General features: G+C 37.1%; 1 protein-coding gene and 1 long non-coding RNA gene across 2 annotated transcripts; both read right to left on the bottom strand.

Moving 5' to 3' along the window:
• Nucleotides 1-1,501: 1,501 nt before the first annotated feature.
• Nucleotides 1,502-3,035, bottom strand: LOC148154142 (uncharacterized). Its single transcript, XR_015766074.1, has 2 exons — nt 2,843-3,035; nt 1,502-2,757 (listed from the first exon to the last, which is right to left on the bottom strand). It is a non-coding gene; the product is annotated as an uncharacterized LOC148154142 (long non-coding RNA).
• A 28-nt stretch (nt 3,036-3,063) lies between these two features.
• On the bottom strand, nt 3,064-14,945 carry LOC148154141 (uncharacterized). Its single transcript, XM_088015500.1, has 9 exons — nt 14,794-14,945; nt 10,973-11,230; nt 9,601-10,038; nt 9,140-9,388; nt 8,015-8,272; nt 6,643-7,080; nt 6,179-6,430; nt 5,065-5,322; nt 3,064-3,660 (listed from the first exon to the last, which is right to left on the bottom strand). The coding sequence occupies exons 1-9, from the start codon at nt 14,825-14,827 to the stop codon at nt 3,317-3,319; spliced, it is 2,529 nt and encodes an 842-aa protein (XP_087871626.1). The 5' UTR covers nt 14,828-14,945; the 3' UTR covers nt 3,064-3,316.
• Between the last annotated feature and the right edge of the window lie 457 nt (nt 14,946-15,402).

The raw sequence follows: 15,402 nt of genomic DNA, 5'->3' as shown, positions 1-15,402 counted from the left end.
TGAGATTCAGACACAACCAGTAAACCCACCAAAATGCCTTGTCCAACTGGATCAGCCCCAGCCAGGGCTAAACATTTTATTGTAAGTGTATTTATTTCAGTCCTGATCCTGAATAAGTCTTTATCCTGAGAAAGTCGTGTGTAGGTAGAAACAGTTCCAGATCTAAAATGGAAGAAGACCCAGAGGAGATGAATGAAGGTCTTTGTGTTTCTAAAAAGCACTTTCAGTCAAAAGCAGTCAGACAGGATAGACCTGACAAAGTTACCATATTTTTCTCATAAAACTCAGCTGTGCTCTTTTTGCTACAACTGGCATTTATCTGATATGCAAAATCAAAATGTCCAATGCAGAAATTTGAGCTCAGTAGTTGTCAAATGATTAAAGTAGAGACAGTAAGTTGATGCTTGCAGTTATTTAAGGTAAACTTAACATTCTCAGCTTGGTCATAGTCACAGAAGATTACGGTTAATCTTTTGTTAAAGTAGGTGTGGCAATGATAAACTGAAACATCTCAAAAGTAGACACTGTAAACTCAACTTCACTGCTGCTGATGCTGTCAGTTACAGAGAAGAGACTGAATGTGTATTTGGTTCCAAGGAAGAGAGAAGAGACTGTGTAGTTCACTGGTCCATCTCCATCTGGTGCTCTGATGTTTGTGTCTGTGCCGTTAAACTGGAGAACAAAGCTGGTGTTGATTTTATTCCATTGCAGAGTGATGCTGCTCTCATCTTGTGTTGCTAGTTTGAAACCTCTTGCATTGGGTAGAACTGAGGAAAAAAGACAACTAAGCTTGAGGAATAAATCTCATTCTTTTAATTACTTTGGGAAATAACTGATTGTTCAGTCTCACATTTATTTAGTCTTTAGTGACGTCAGTCAGAGACAGAGATGTCTGTAAAACATTCTCAGTTAAAACTTCATTTGCAGCTCAAACTTGATCTGGATACATCATTTGGTTTGTAACAGATGAACAAGTAACACAGTTTGCATCGTGCTATTTTCTAGATTCACAAAAGTATGACTCTAAACACTTTATTGCCGTGGCCTGGCTGACCATCCACTCAATTCCAAAATAAAGAGGTGCTGCCATCAGACCAGAGTTTTTCCTGATGCAGACCGATCCATAGAAATGATCCACTGCATCAATTTGAGAAGAGCTCATTCTCTCTCTGACTGCAAACACTGTGATGTTGATGCTAAAGCTGTTAATATGCAAGTTCTATGAATATTTTGGCTATAACTTTTAATGGTATTAATTATAACAATTTTCTATTATATATATGTATTTTTTACATTTTCAGTTTCAATTCACAATTATTATTCTTATTATCACAAACATCCTAAACGTTTTCATTGTTAATTCAACCATCCACCATCATCATTCCTGTGTTACTCCAGTGTTTTTCTGACTGCATGTTAGTTTCGTTTCCTGCACAGGGAAGTGAAGATTCAGACAACATTGACATTTCACATTCTGATGTTCAAATGTCAAACATTTGACTTTCACTTGCGAGCTGGGTAATTTTATTTAAACAGCACATTTTCAGCAACAAGGCAATTCAAAGTCGTTTACATGAATCAGAAAGAAATACAAACAAAATAAACCAAAAAAAGGCTACATATTTTTATGGCAACAGATCCAATATCATCCCCTAAGCACTGGAAGTAAAGGACGCGTGCAAACCGTGAATTTAACGAAAAATTCTTTATCTATATAAAAATGCAAATATAAAAATGATGATAAATCAGTTTTATAATTCCTTTTTCCTTCTTTCCAAAAACTTTCTACACGGTCAAAAACTGTTTTGAGCCTTATCTAAGCAATCTGTCAATGGTTTTTCTAATGCAATATACGGCCCGACAGGAAGTAAGCCTTTCAAAATAAAACTAAATTTCATAATAAAATTGGCCTGAACAGATATCAATCTTAACTAAAAATGATCAAATAAACAAACCATCATTCAAATAACTTAAATATTTCCTATTTATGGCTCTAACATATTTGTTCCCCATGTTTAAGAACAAGTGGCCTGCAATTTATAAATTAGTAGAGGGGTTTCTCTGGATTGTTGTTCTGATAATGTTGATCTTAGGTAGTAAGGGACAGTAGAAATGAGCCCTAATCCAACCTGGTCCAGATTATATTTTAAAAAGTTTGAGAAAGTAATTTTCCCCCTATTTTCATGCAAATACATCCAGTTGATTCATATATTCAAGTTAATTCTTTCCCCATTACCATGAAGACTTACTGTATTTATATGGTTATAAATCTGTATTTAAAAGTTTAGTGACTAGAGAAGCAACATGGAGTCACATTGACCTGAGATTTACTTTTTTATGCTTTTGCTTTGTTTTGCTTCCTAGCCTAGTTGTGTGTGTACTATCACACACCTAGGGGTTTTTTTCAAGCTTCTGCATCTAAATTTCAATATTTCCTCCATAAACAATTTTTTTCAATACAAGTAAACAATTTATAGATCCCCAAAACTTTATTTAGAGGCAAAAAATAGAAGAATGCACACATATGATTTATTCAAATACAAGAAAACCTTAGCTCAGTTCTTAATCAACAAAAAGAGATTAAAATATTATGCAAAAGAAAGTCAATTCTGGAAAACATTACAATTGAAATTAGTACATAAAATAAACCACGTTATCTCAGAGAAAGGAAACAACATTACAGATGAATTATCCAGAAGGTTTGGAAGAAAGGATTTTCAGAGTAAACTGTGGCGGCAGATTATATTTTCTGAAGAGCTGGATTGAAAAACACACATATGAGTCAAAGGTTAAAATAGACACAAATAGACATAAAATAAAATCTAAATAGATATTAGCTCACCTCTATCAGAGCGTCTTCCATCTCTGATTCTGACATTTCTCCAAGAAGCTCCAACTTCAAATTCAATCCCAAAACATAATCTGTTGATAACAAAAATTAGACATTTATAATTCATGAAAATAAGATAAATCTATTAAATTATTAAAGAATAATGCAATAACTGTTTTCAAATAAAATATCAATATTTGAAATGTTTTCAAAGTAATTATCCAAATAGAAAAATGAAGAAAAATAATTTTATTTACTCACTTGGACCTGTTTGTTGGTCAATGAAGTTTTGTTGACATGAAAAAAAAACATATTGGGTTCATTTAATTTTCTATAATTAATTTTTTGTAATTTAAAATTAAGTTATCCACAATACACCTAAAATCAAACAACAACAACATTAAGACATTATAAATATCTTACTGTTGGATTATCTTTCATATATTCAAAGATAATTCACAAAGGATTCCAGTTAAATTCAAGCCATTAAACAACTGAAACTTTGAGTTTATGTGAAAAATAATTTAACTTGATGCACACCATGAAGTATGCAACATATTTGCATATCTTACCAGTATTTGCAAGTATGCTGACTCCACTGCTTCTGGCATTTTCAAACACAGAGAACAGGGTGAATGTGTAGTTTGTACGAGCGGTCAGAGATGTGACTGTGTGTTTCACTGGTCCGTCTCCATCTGGTGCTCTGATGTTTGTCTCTGTGCCGTTAAACTGCAGAACAAAGCTGGTGTTGATGCCGACTTTATTCCATCGCAGAGTGATGCTGGTCTCATCTTGTTCTGATGCTCTGAAGCCCTCTGCGTTTGCTGGAACTGAAACAAAAGAGGAAAAATGTATATAACTTCATATCTTCAATCAAAGTCTTTATTGTCCAAAAGATAAAATATACAAACAATATTGTGATGGTTAAGATATGCTTCTCATAACCTTAAGCCAAATAATTATACTAGGAACAAATCCAAATCAATGGCTGCACAGTGGTGCAGTTGGTAGAGCTGTTGCCTTGCAGTAAGAAGGTTCTGGGTTTGTCTTTCTGCATGGAGTTTGCATGTTCTCCCTGTGCATGCGTGGGTTTTCTCCGGGTACTCCGGTTTCCTCCCACAGTCCAAAAACATGACTGTCAGGTTAATTGGCCTGTCCAAATTGCCCCTAGGTGTGAGTGTGTGTGTGCATGGTTGTGTGTCTCTGTGTTGCCCTGCGACAGAATTTATCAATAAAATTCTAATATAAGAAGCCAAAGTAAAACTGGACTGAGGACTGAGACAAGAGCTGATGCTGACACAGGACAGGAAATGACGGTACGACTATGACAACTAAACGACATAATACTACAACGTTAGACAAAGACCCTACAAAGACACAGAGACACAGGTGGCATTAAATACACAGCGGTAATCACAGAAGGAGACACACCTGGGAACAATCAGGGTCAGACAGGACAACACAGACACTTCACAGAACACAGCAAACTAAAGAAACACACAGGAAAAAAACCCAATCCCGACGATAACAGTTGATTTTGAGATTTGCTGTCTGAGTGAAGATAGTTTGATACAATTTTTTTAAGGTTTCATTGACTTTAGTGGCCTTTATTTGAGAATAATCAGACTGGAAAGTGGGTAATGAGAGAAGGGGAAGATATTCAGCAAAGGTCAGCCATTTTTAATTTCTTCTATCTCAAAAAGTCACTGAAGAGGGTTCAAATGAATCATTTTTACCCATATATGAATTAATGTTCACCCCACTAGTGTTTTCATACCTTAGACATTGTGCACATAAGACATAAAGCATTTATTCACAGAAGCTTGGTTCCATGATTTAAGTCAAAGCTGCATATTTTAAAGCACATCTCTTGGAATTTGTCATTCTACAAACATCCTACTTAATCTGAAAAAATAGAGTACTGTTGTTGTTTTACCAATCAAAAACATCATACCTTTCATCATTAATGGAAGACAATAAAAATAGTCTGCGGTTTTGTTTCAGCACGGTTGTCAAACTTACACCGTTAATACTTTCAGTTAATACTGACTACATACATATTGTAGAAAAAATCTAAATTAATTATTTATCTCATGGTAAAGTATGTTTTCCCATTAATTTGAGGTTTGGGTTTATTTTTAAGTGTGACGTTTGCAGGTTTGGATCATTGATGGTTCAACACGAAAACTTGTTTGTCTTAGTTGTGAATAAATTAAAGTACTTTATATTCTTACCAGTGACAGCAGTAAGTTGTACTCCACTACTTCTGACGTTCTCAAACACAGAGAAGAGAATGAATGTGTATCTAGTTCCAGCAGTGAGAGATGAGACTGTGTGGGTTACTGGTCCATCTTCAACTGGGGCACTGATGAAAGTCTCCACACCATTAAACAGGAGAATAAAGCTGGTGCTGTTGTTGATCTTGTTCCACTGCAGAGTGACGCTGATGTCAGTTTGTCCCGACTTCATAAATCCTTCTGCATTCAGAGGAGCTGATGTTTTAAAAAAGGAGATGTTCAGTTCAGATTGTTGCAGTTTGGTTTTCTTGTCTATGAGAAGCCAGGATCTTAATTGTAGCTTACAGAAACATGTCCAGGTCAATTAAACAAGAAAGGAGCAATGGGAATATATGATAGATCATCTCTGTCATTTACAATTTAAATATTGTTGCATCTTTTCACTATACAAATCTACATCATGTTTTTTTACAAACATCTATATAATCTGTCCAGATATCAACATCATTCAGGTCAACTAAACATGGGAGGCAAACTAATCAGAATCTGAACCCATAAGCCGACTGCTGTTGGTGCAGAGAAGCTCTGGCTCTCCTGTCTCTGAAGGTGAGCTTAGTCAGAGAAGAAAGCCTGATTAATCTGTTTATACTGGGATCTCATTTTGTAGTCAGAGTTCATATTTACTAAAAAATGGTTAAACAAGAAAGACTGAATATTTATGATAAACTCCTTAAGCAGCTGAACGCCTGCATTCCAGTTTCCATTGAATTTTCTTGGGGTTAATTTGTTTTAAGTACTAATTGAAAACAAGAAGTGCTCTGATTGTTCAGGTACTGGTGAAAAATATTGAACTTTCTTGAGGAAACATGAGCATTTGTTCCTGAGTTTCTGTTGGAACTGATGACTAACAGAGAAGTTGGTCAATATTAGGAATCCATAAGTTTTGTCTCAATACCAAGTACATAAACAAAAAGCTTTAAAAAGAGGAAAAATCAAACCATTTTTACATTCTGTAGGCTTTCAGGAATGATGAGCTAAATGTATTTTTCTTAAAATAAAACCAAAGGAAATGATGGTGTGATTAGTTATGTTGTGCAGTAAAATATCTTACCAGTTAGAGCTCCCAGTTGCTCTACACTGATTCTCACATTTTCAAACACAGTGAAGAGAGTGAATGTGTATCTGGTTCCAGCAGTGAGAGATGAGACTTTGTAGTTCACTGGTCCATCTCCATCTGGTGCAGTGATGTTTATCTCTGTGCCGTTAAACTGCAGAATAAAGCTGCTGCTGCTGTTGTTGATCTTGTTCCACTGCAGAGTGATGCTGCTCTCATCTTGTGTCGATACTTTGAAGGGTTGAGGTTCTAACACACACAGACACAAAATATATTACAATATAAAGCCTTAGTTTTACCAAACATAAAACATGTTTCACATTGGCTTTGGTTAAGGAAATAACTACAATTTATAAAAATGAATGAATTGCGGTTTGTGTGTGTAAAAACATATTAAAATTACCTAGATATAAAAGGAAAACAGAAAGGTCTGAATACTTTGTAAATTATTACAATATTACCTGTACAATATGCGAAACTGCATCCATACGGCAGTTGAAGTTTGTAGATGTAGTATCCATAACAACGTTTGATCTGGATGGTGTGTGTGGGGTAATAGCAGCAGGAACCATACCAGGAGTTACACACAGTGCGAGTTACGGTTTCATTAAGCTGGACTGGATGAGCCCCATTTATCCACAAAGGAGCATGAGTTCCACATCTGTGTTCTGCTACACATTTCTCTGGAATCTGAGCGTTGGTCTGACCCAAGTAAAAGCGATACCAACCACTCCAGGCAGTGTAAGAGTCACAGTGCCCTGAACTGTCTGTGTTCTCTGTTGAACGCCAGGCATCGTTCAGTACATTGTAATTCACACAGGCGTCAATGCATTCAGCAACTCCATTGGTGGTGATGCACACTGTGCCATCAGGACAACACCGACAGCCGGTACACGGACCTTCACATAAGATAAATGGGATAAAACAGAAGATTAAACATTATGAGTCTAAAGACACAAAATACTTTTGCTTTTATTTCAACTTATTGTCATATTTTGAGTTAATGAGGGTGAAGAGGTTTTCCTGCTCCTTTAGTCAGAATATCATGCCTACAGTCGGAGAAAATCATAAAAAAACCAATCACACCTCACTATGAGTTAAATAAACCTCAGCTTAAATTCCTGGTTTTAGCAGATTCTTAATAGACATTAAATCCTTTTCATCAGTCAGACTACCTGCGACAGCCTGACAGCTGCATGTCGCTTTCCAACTACAGTTTGTCTCTACATGGACTAAACAGATTCAGCTCTGGACAAAGAACAGAAAAATCTCACAGTCTGTTTCTGTTTGAAAATGTTGATTCTGTTAATGATCACTAAACATGTTTCTGACTTTACTGTCCTTCAAATGAGACTTTAATTAGTTGCTCCATAGCACATTTTTGAATATTTCTTAAGGCTTTAACAGTCATCAAACAGAAAACTGGGTTATGAGAGGAGGAGGACATGTAGCAATGGTCAAATCACCAGGACTCAATTTGTGACAGTCGTGTTGAAGACTGAGACCGTATACGAGTCCTGTACTTTACCTACTGAGTCTTTTATAGTTTTATATAGCAGATGGTCTTGTTCAATGACCAACCAACAGACTACAATAATGTTTGTTTTATTGCCTCTAGTGGCCTTTATTTGACAGGAAAGTGGATAATGAGAAAAGGCAGAAGACATGCAGCAAAGGTCACCAGGCCAGGAATCGAACCTGTGACAGCCACATCGAGGACTAAGATCTCCATATGTGGGATGTCTTTAAACCCTGCACCACCACAGCACACCCCACTAACATCATTTTGGTGTTAAAAAGGTCTCTCTTTCATTATGAAATGTAAAGTCTTACCAGTAGCTGCAACAATGTCGATGCCACTGCTCCTGATGTTGTCAAGAACAGAGAAGAGAGTGAATGTGTAGTTTGTTGCAGGAGAGAGAGATGAGACTGTGTGGGTTACTGGTTCATCTGCAACTGGGGCACTGATGAATGTCTCCACACCATTAAACAGGAGAACAAAGCTGGTGCTGTTGTTGATCTTGTTCCACTGCAGAGTGATGCTGATGTCAGTTTGTCCTGACTTCATAAATCCTTCTGCATTCAGAGGAGCTGATGTTTTAAGAAAGAGATGTTCAGTTCAGATTGTTGCAGTTTGGTTTTCTTGTCTATGAGAAGCCAGGATCTTAATTGTAGCTTACAGAAACATGTCCAGGTCAATTAAACAAGAAAGGAGCAATGGGAATATATGATAGATCATCTGTGTCATTTACATTTTAAACATCGTTGCATCTTTTCACTTTACAAAACAACAATATGTTTTTTTTTTACAAACATCTATATAATCTGTCCAGATATCAACATCATTCAGGTCAACTAAACATAGTGACACAGGAGACAAACTAATCAGAATCTGAACCCATAAGCCGACTGCTGTTGGTGCAGAGAAGCTCTGGCTCTCCTGTCTCTGAAGGTGAGCTTAGTCAGAGAAGAAAGCCTGATTAATCTGTTTATACTGGGATCTCAGTTTTGTAGTCAGAGTTCATATTTCCTAAAAAATGGTTAAACAACAGAAAGACTGAATATTTATGATAAACTCCCTAAGCAGCTGAACGCCTGCATTCCAGTTTCCATTGTATTTTCTTGGGGTTAATGGGTTTTAAGTACTAATTAAAAACAAGAAGTGCTCTGATTGTTCAGGTACTGGTGAAAAATATTGAACTTTCATGAGGAAACATAAGCATTTGCTCCTGAGTTTCTGTTGGAACTGATGACTAACAGAGAAGTTGGTCAATATTTGGAATCTAAGTTTTGTCTCAGTACCAAGTACATAAACAAAAAGCTTTAAAAAGAGGAGAAATCAAACCATTTTTACATTCTGTAGGCTTTCAGGAATGATGAGCTAAATGTATTTTTCTTAAAATAAAACCAAAGGAAATGATGGTGTGATTAGTTATGTTGTGCAGTAAAATATCTTACCAGTTAGAGCTCCCAGTTGCTCTACACTGATTCTCACATTTTCAACCACAGTGAAGAGAGTGAATGTGTATCTGGTTCCACCAGTGAGAGATGAGACTTTGTAGTTCACTGGTCCATCTCCATCTGGTGCAGTGATGTTTATCTCTGTGCCGTTAAACTGCAGAATAAAGCTGCTGTTGTTGTTGATCTTGTTCCACTGCAGAGTGATGCTGCTCTCATCTTGGGTCGATACTTTGAAGGGTTGAGGTTCTAACACACACAGACACAATATATATTACAATATAAAGCCTTAGTTTTACCAAACATAAAACATGTTTCACATTGGCTTTGGTTAAGGAAATAACTACAATTTATAAAAATGAATGAATTGCGGTTTGTGTGTGTAAAAACATATTAAAATTACCTAGATATAAAAGGAAAACAGAAAGGTCTGAATACTTTGTAAATTATTACAATATCACCTGTACAATATGCGAAACTGCATCCATACGGCAGTTGAAGTTTGTAGATGTAGTATCCATAACAACGTTTGATCTGGATGGTGTGTGTGGGGTAATAGCAGCAGGAACCATACCAGGAGTTACACACAGTGCGAGTTACGGTTTCATTAAGCTGGACTGGATGAGCCCCATTTATCCACAAAGGAGCATGAGTTCCACATCTGTGTTCTGCTACACATTTCTCTGGAATCTGAGCGTTGGTCTGACCCAAGTAAAAGCGATACCAACCACTCCAGGCTTGCCACTGGTCACAGTGCCATGAATAGTCTGTGTTCTCTGTTGAACGCCAGGCATCGTTCAGTACATTGTAATTCACACAGGCGTCAATGCATTCAGCAACTCCATTGGTGGTGATGCACACTGTGCCATCAGGACAACACCGACAGCCGGTACACGGACCTTCACATAAGATAAATGGGATAAAACAGAAGATAAAACATTATAAGTCTAAAGACACAAAATACTTTTGCTTTTATTTCAACTTATTGTCATATTTTGAGTTAATGAGGGTGAAGAGGTTTTCCTGCTCCTTTAGGGAGAATATCATGCCTACAGTCGGAGAAAATCATAAGAAAACCAATCACTCCTCACTATGAGTTAAATAAACCTCAGCTTTAATTCCTGGTTTTAGCAGATTCTTAATAGACATTAAATCCTTTTCATCAGTCAGACTACCTGCGACAGCCTGACAGCTGCATGTCGCTTTCCAACTACAGTTTGTCTCTACATGGACTAAACAGATTCAGCTCTGGACAAAGAACAGAAAAATCTCACAGTCTGTTTCTGTTTGAAAATGTGGAGTCTGTTAATGATCACTAAACATGTTTCTGACTTTACTGTCCTTCAAATGAGACTTTAATTAGTTGCTCCATAGCACATTTTTGAATATTTCTTAAGGCTTTAACAGTCATCAAACAGAAAACTGGGTTATGAGAGGAGGAGGACATGTAGCAATGGTCAAATCACCAGGACTCAATTTGTGACAGTCGTGTTGAAGACTGAGACCGTATACGAGTCCTGTACTTTACCTACTGAGTCTTTTACAATTTTATATAGCAGATGGTCTTGTTCAATGACCAACCAACAGACTACAATAATGTTTGTTTTATTGCCTCTAGTGGCCTTTATTTGACAGGAAAGTGGATAATGAGAAAAGGGAGAAGGCATGAAGCAAAGGTCGCCAGGCCAGGAATCGAACCTGTGACAGCCACATCGAGGACTAAGATCTCCATATGTGGGATGTCTTTAAACCCTGCACCACCACAGCACACCCCACTAACATCATTTTGGTGTTAAAAAGGTCTCTCTTTCATAATGAAATGTAAAGTCTTACCAGTAGCTGCAACAATGTCGATGCCACTGCTCCTGATGTTGTCAAGAACAGAGAAGAGGGTGAATGTGTAGTTTGTTGCAGGAGAGAGAGATGAGACTGTGTAGTTTACTGGTCCATCTGCAACTGGGGCACTGATGAATGTCTCCACACCATTAAACAGGAGAACAAAGCTGGTGCTGTTGTTGATCTTGTTCCACTGCAGAGTGATGCTGATGTCAGTTTGTCCTGACTTCATAAATCCTTCTGCATTCAGAGGAGCTGATGTTTTAAGAAAGAGATGTTCAGTTCAGATTGTTGCAGTTTGGTTTTCTTGTCTATGAGAAGCCAGGATCTTAACTGTAGCTTACAGAAACATGTCCAGGTAATTTAAACATAGTGACACAGGAGACAAACTAATCAGAATCTGAACCCATAAGCTGACTGCTTTTGGTGCAGAGAAGCTCTGGCTCTCCTGTCTCTGAAGGTGAGCTTAGTCAGAGAAGAAAGCCTGATTAATCTGTTTATACTGGGATCTCATTTTTGTTGAAATAAAACCCATTAAACTTTAACAGCATTGAATTACAGCAGTGTTTCCCAAACTTTTTCTCCTGCCAAAGACATCGTAAAAGTTCTGAATACAGCTGCAAATGTTCCCTAACTCAAGGAAACAAGTCCATTACCATCATTGACTTTAACCATTTAGTGAAGAAGAACCTACTGTCCCAAAGACATCATGAAGGAGCCGGATTACAGTTTGCAAATGCACTTAGAAACAAATACTTTCATGTTTAGTGGTAAATAAAATGTTTTTCATAATGCTTTTGTCATATTTGAATAATTAAGGTTCAAGATCCTAAAAATAGTCAGTTTTAATGTTTTAGTGTTTTTAGCGTTTCAGTTTGGGTGTTTTGCAACAAGAGGGACTGGTGCACTTCACAAAATATTGCATAATGGAAGCATAATTTAATCAATAATGATTATTATTGCAGCAATAGTGGAAGACAACATACTGGGATCACATTGCTACCCACAAAGATTTTACTCTATTGTTGAAAGAGAAATTCTATGGAAATGTTTGCTAACGTCACCATATAATCAGAATTTAAGGATCTATGAACAACATTGGTAATCCTAGTGAATCTAGAAGTTTTGAAAATGTTTGTTAAGGTTTAGTGTCAAACAGTCAGGAAAAACAGCTAGTTTAGGGTTACGGTCAGCACATGTTCATGTCTAGTTATGACTTGAGTTTATCTTGAAAGACATCCTGTCCATCAAGGCTGAGGGAGAAAACTAGACAAAAACAGGCAGAATATGCGATCAGGTCCCTGGTGGGATTTGAAACCAGGACTTCTTTGAATTGAGGTGTTAAAATGATAACATATCCACATTATACATCCACATTTTAGCACAGAACCTGACATTAACCTTTGTCTTACTTTGCCTCTCAGTCTCAGTTTTCCATTGTGCAATAATAAAAAGAAAATATGCAAGTCAGAATAAGTAAACAGACACAAATCTGAGTCCAAAGAAATCAGCAGTGAAAGCTTGAGATAAAATAAAGTATCCAGACATCTTCTAAATCCAAACATTGGTGATGCATTTCACAAGACAAGCTGATAAGCATCAGAGCTGCAAGGCACAGAGAATTTTGATGCTCTGCCTGCATGTTTCTCCTCTCTTGCTCTCAGTGAAAGCGGACGCTTCTTTCCTCTGCTCCCTCCCTGCCCATTCCTGCCCTGCTTGCTCTGTTTTTTGTCTTGTCTTTTTCTATATTTTTGGACCCTTTCTTTGCACATCCTCCAAATCTACTAATTATGGATCTGGTCAACTGATCTCTCAATGCATTTGATAAAATTTTCTCGACGAGACGACTCGGCACAGGAGAGCCCACTCTAGGTTCGATTCCCGGCCCCGGGGTCTTTCTGCATGGAGTTTGCATGTTCTCCCTCTGCATACATGGGTTCTCTCTGGGTACTCCGGTTTCCTCCCAAAGTCCAAAAACATTACAGTCAGGTTAATTGGTCTCTCTAAATTCTCCCTAGGTGTGAGCGTGTCCTGTCTGTATCTCTGTGTTGCCCAGTGACAGATTGGTGACCTGTCCAGGGTGACCCCACCTAGGCAAATATTGACTTTGCAATTAATTGCTGTTAAGCTGATCACTCTTTATAACATTCTGGAATATATGCAAATTGCCATTATAAAAACGGAAGCAGTAGACTTTGTAAATATTAACAATTGAATCATTCACAAAACTTTTGGCCATGACAGTATGTCAGAAATCTTTTAACTTTTAGTAAACACAAGTATTTGCTCCAAAGATGTGATTGAATGTGGTCAAAGAATAAGCTCATTAATGTTCCATCATAAAAAATAAAAATGAAATATTTGCTTACGATATACAAGTCCAAATACAAGTTGGCTAAATGAAAGCACTTAGGAAGGATGGCACAGAGAAACAGTTTTTGGGAAATGTCATATCATTCAGGAAAAACAGGTTAGAGCACATCTTTGTTACATTATTGTTTGACTTGGAACACATCTAGATGTTGCAGAGCACAGGCTCTGGAGGCCTTGATTTCAAGATTGCTGGTCTGTCTCTTCAAATTGTTCCCGTTTTTACTGAAGTCCACTTTTTGCATGGTCCATTTTCTACTCCATGGCCCCAACCCTCCTTTAAAACATAAGAAATTATTCTAAAGGGAAAAACACTGAGGTGATGTAAAGACAAGTCTGTTTGTTCAACAAGTCAGTCGAAACAGAATGAACAAATCTGGTTCATCTAGTAACATTTCCAGTGCCCAGTTCATCTTCAAATTAAACAAGTATCAGCATCATTTGAATAGTCAGCCCTCACAGGTTAGGAGGGAAACAAGGTTTGTCTCCTAGAGTAAAAGGTGATCTGCAACAAAATGTGGATATGAGCTTCACAACAAAAGCTAAAGACCTTTAAAAGATACTGGATAAATCTGCTTTCGATTTTCCTCGGTGAAATGAGTCACTTACCAACACTGGATAAATAAACAAAATGAAGAAGCAAGATTACAATCTTAAAACACACAGGAAAAAATATCTTCATCTTTAGAGATAACTGAAGTGTTTCCATTATGTCTCTGTTACATTTGGATAAATAAGGGAGAAGCTTGAAAAATGCAGAACAGTTCAGGTGTTTTATGGCAAGAGGGAGTGGTGCACTTCACAAAGTAGCATTGTGAAGAAGTTTAGTTGGAAATATTACAGCAATAATTCAAAACAAGACCTTTTGTCTTGTAAGCCCATGAAATGGGTTTGAAAGAGCAACTCTCAAATAATGGTATGGAAATACATGCAAATTTCTGAATATAATCAGAATTTACAAATTTAAGAACAATACTGGTAATTCTAATGGATTAAAACGTTTAGGATATGTTGAGTCAGATTTAGGGTCAAACAGTGAGGAATAAAAGCCCAATTGATTGTTTTTGTTCATGTCTGGGTTTGGCTGAGTTAATCCTGGGTAAATATCTCGTCCATTAAAGCTGTTTAAGAAAGACGGACTGAACATGTAGGCAGGAACCTGGTGGGATTTGAAGCTTGGACTTCCTTGTGTTCAGGTGAAAGTGCTGATGACATATCCAGAGTTTACCTGAACATTTTAAACATACAACTTAGTTTAGCCTCTCTGCCTGTTTCCTGTTGTGTAAAAATGACTAAAAGAAAAACAATTATTGAAGCCAGAATAAAATGTGCATGCAGAATTTGGTTTGAACCTTTTTCTTACTTTGCCTCTCTGTCTCAATTTCCCACTGTGCAAAAATGTCTTAAACAAAAAGACTTTAAGGTAGAATAAGAAAACAGACACTAACCTATGATCCCAAACAGGCTCAGCCTGTGAGCCATCAGTGAAAGCTTGAGATAAATTCAAGTATCCAGATCTTCTAAATCCAAACTCTATGAATGTATTTCACAAATTATACAAACTAATTACCTATAAGCTGCAAGGCACACATTAACAACGTCTTGAGATGCTCTGCAGGTTTAAAAGGTACTACAGATGGGTGTGGCTTTCATGGAAGAGACAATTAGTTACCAGAACCTGCATAGTTCTAAGAAAAAAGTTATCATGCAACAAAGCAGAGAACTGTCATTTGATGCACCAGACAACCAGAATTCATAGGGATTCACTTTGCATTAAGGGTGCTTATCAAAAGTCTGTTGCCAACATTATAATTTGTTAGACTTAAAAGGTCACGTAAGCAGATAGTCAGCAGCACAGGACATCATACTCCTTTTTTTTCTCTGAAGACGTCATAAGACTTCCAGTAAAGGTCGGAATCCAGTCATCCGTAGAAATATTTTGATTATGCAGCAGTTTCCCAGGTGAATGAGACACAAACATGAAACAATGAGCACAATTGTCAGAATGCTCAAGTTGGTGGTGTCGGAACAATTGGATCATCTTGAAGGTAACCAAA

Source organism: Poecilia mexicana, unplaced genomic scaffold (genome assembly GCF_051168715.1).
Source record: "Poecilia mexicana isolate PSO_F unplaced genomic scaffold, ASM5116871v1 scaffold_18, whole genome shotgun sequence".
NCBI lineage: Eukaryota > Metazoa > Chordata > Actinopteri > Cyprinodontiformes > Poeciliidae > Poecilia > Poecilia mexicana.
The sequence above is the reverse complement of the archived record's forward strand: the minus strand, read 5'-3'. Positions and strand labels throughout refer to the sequence as shown.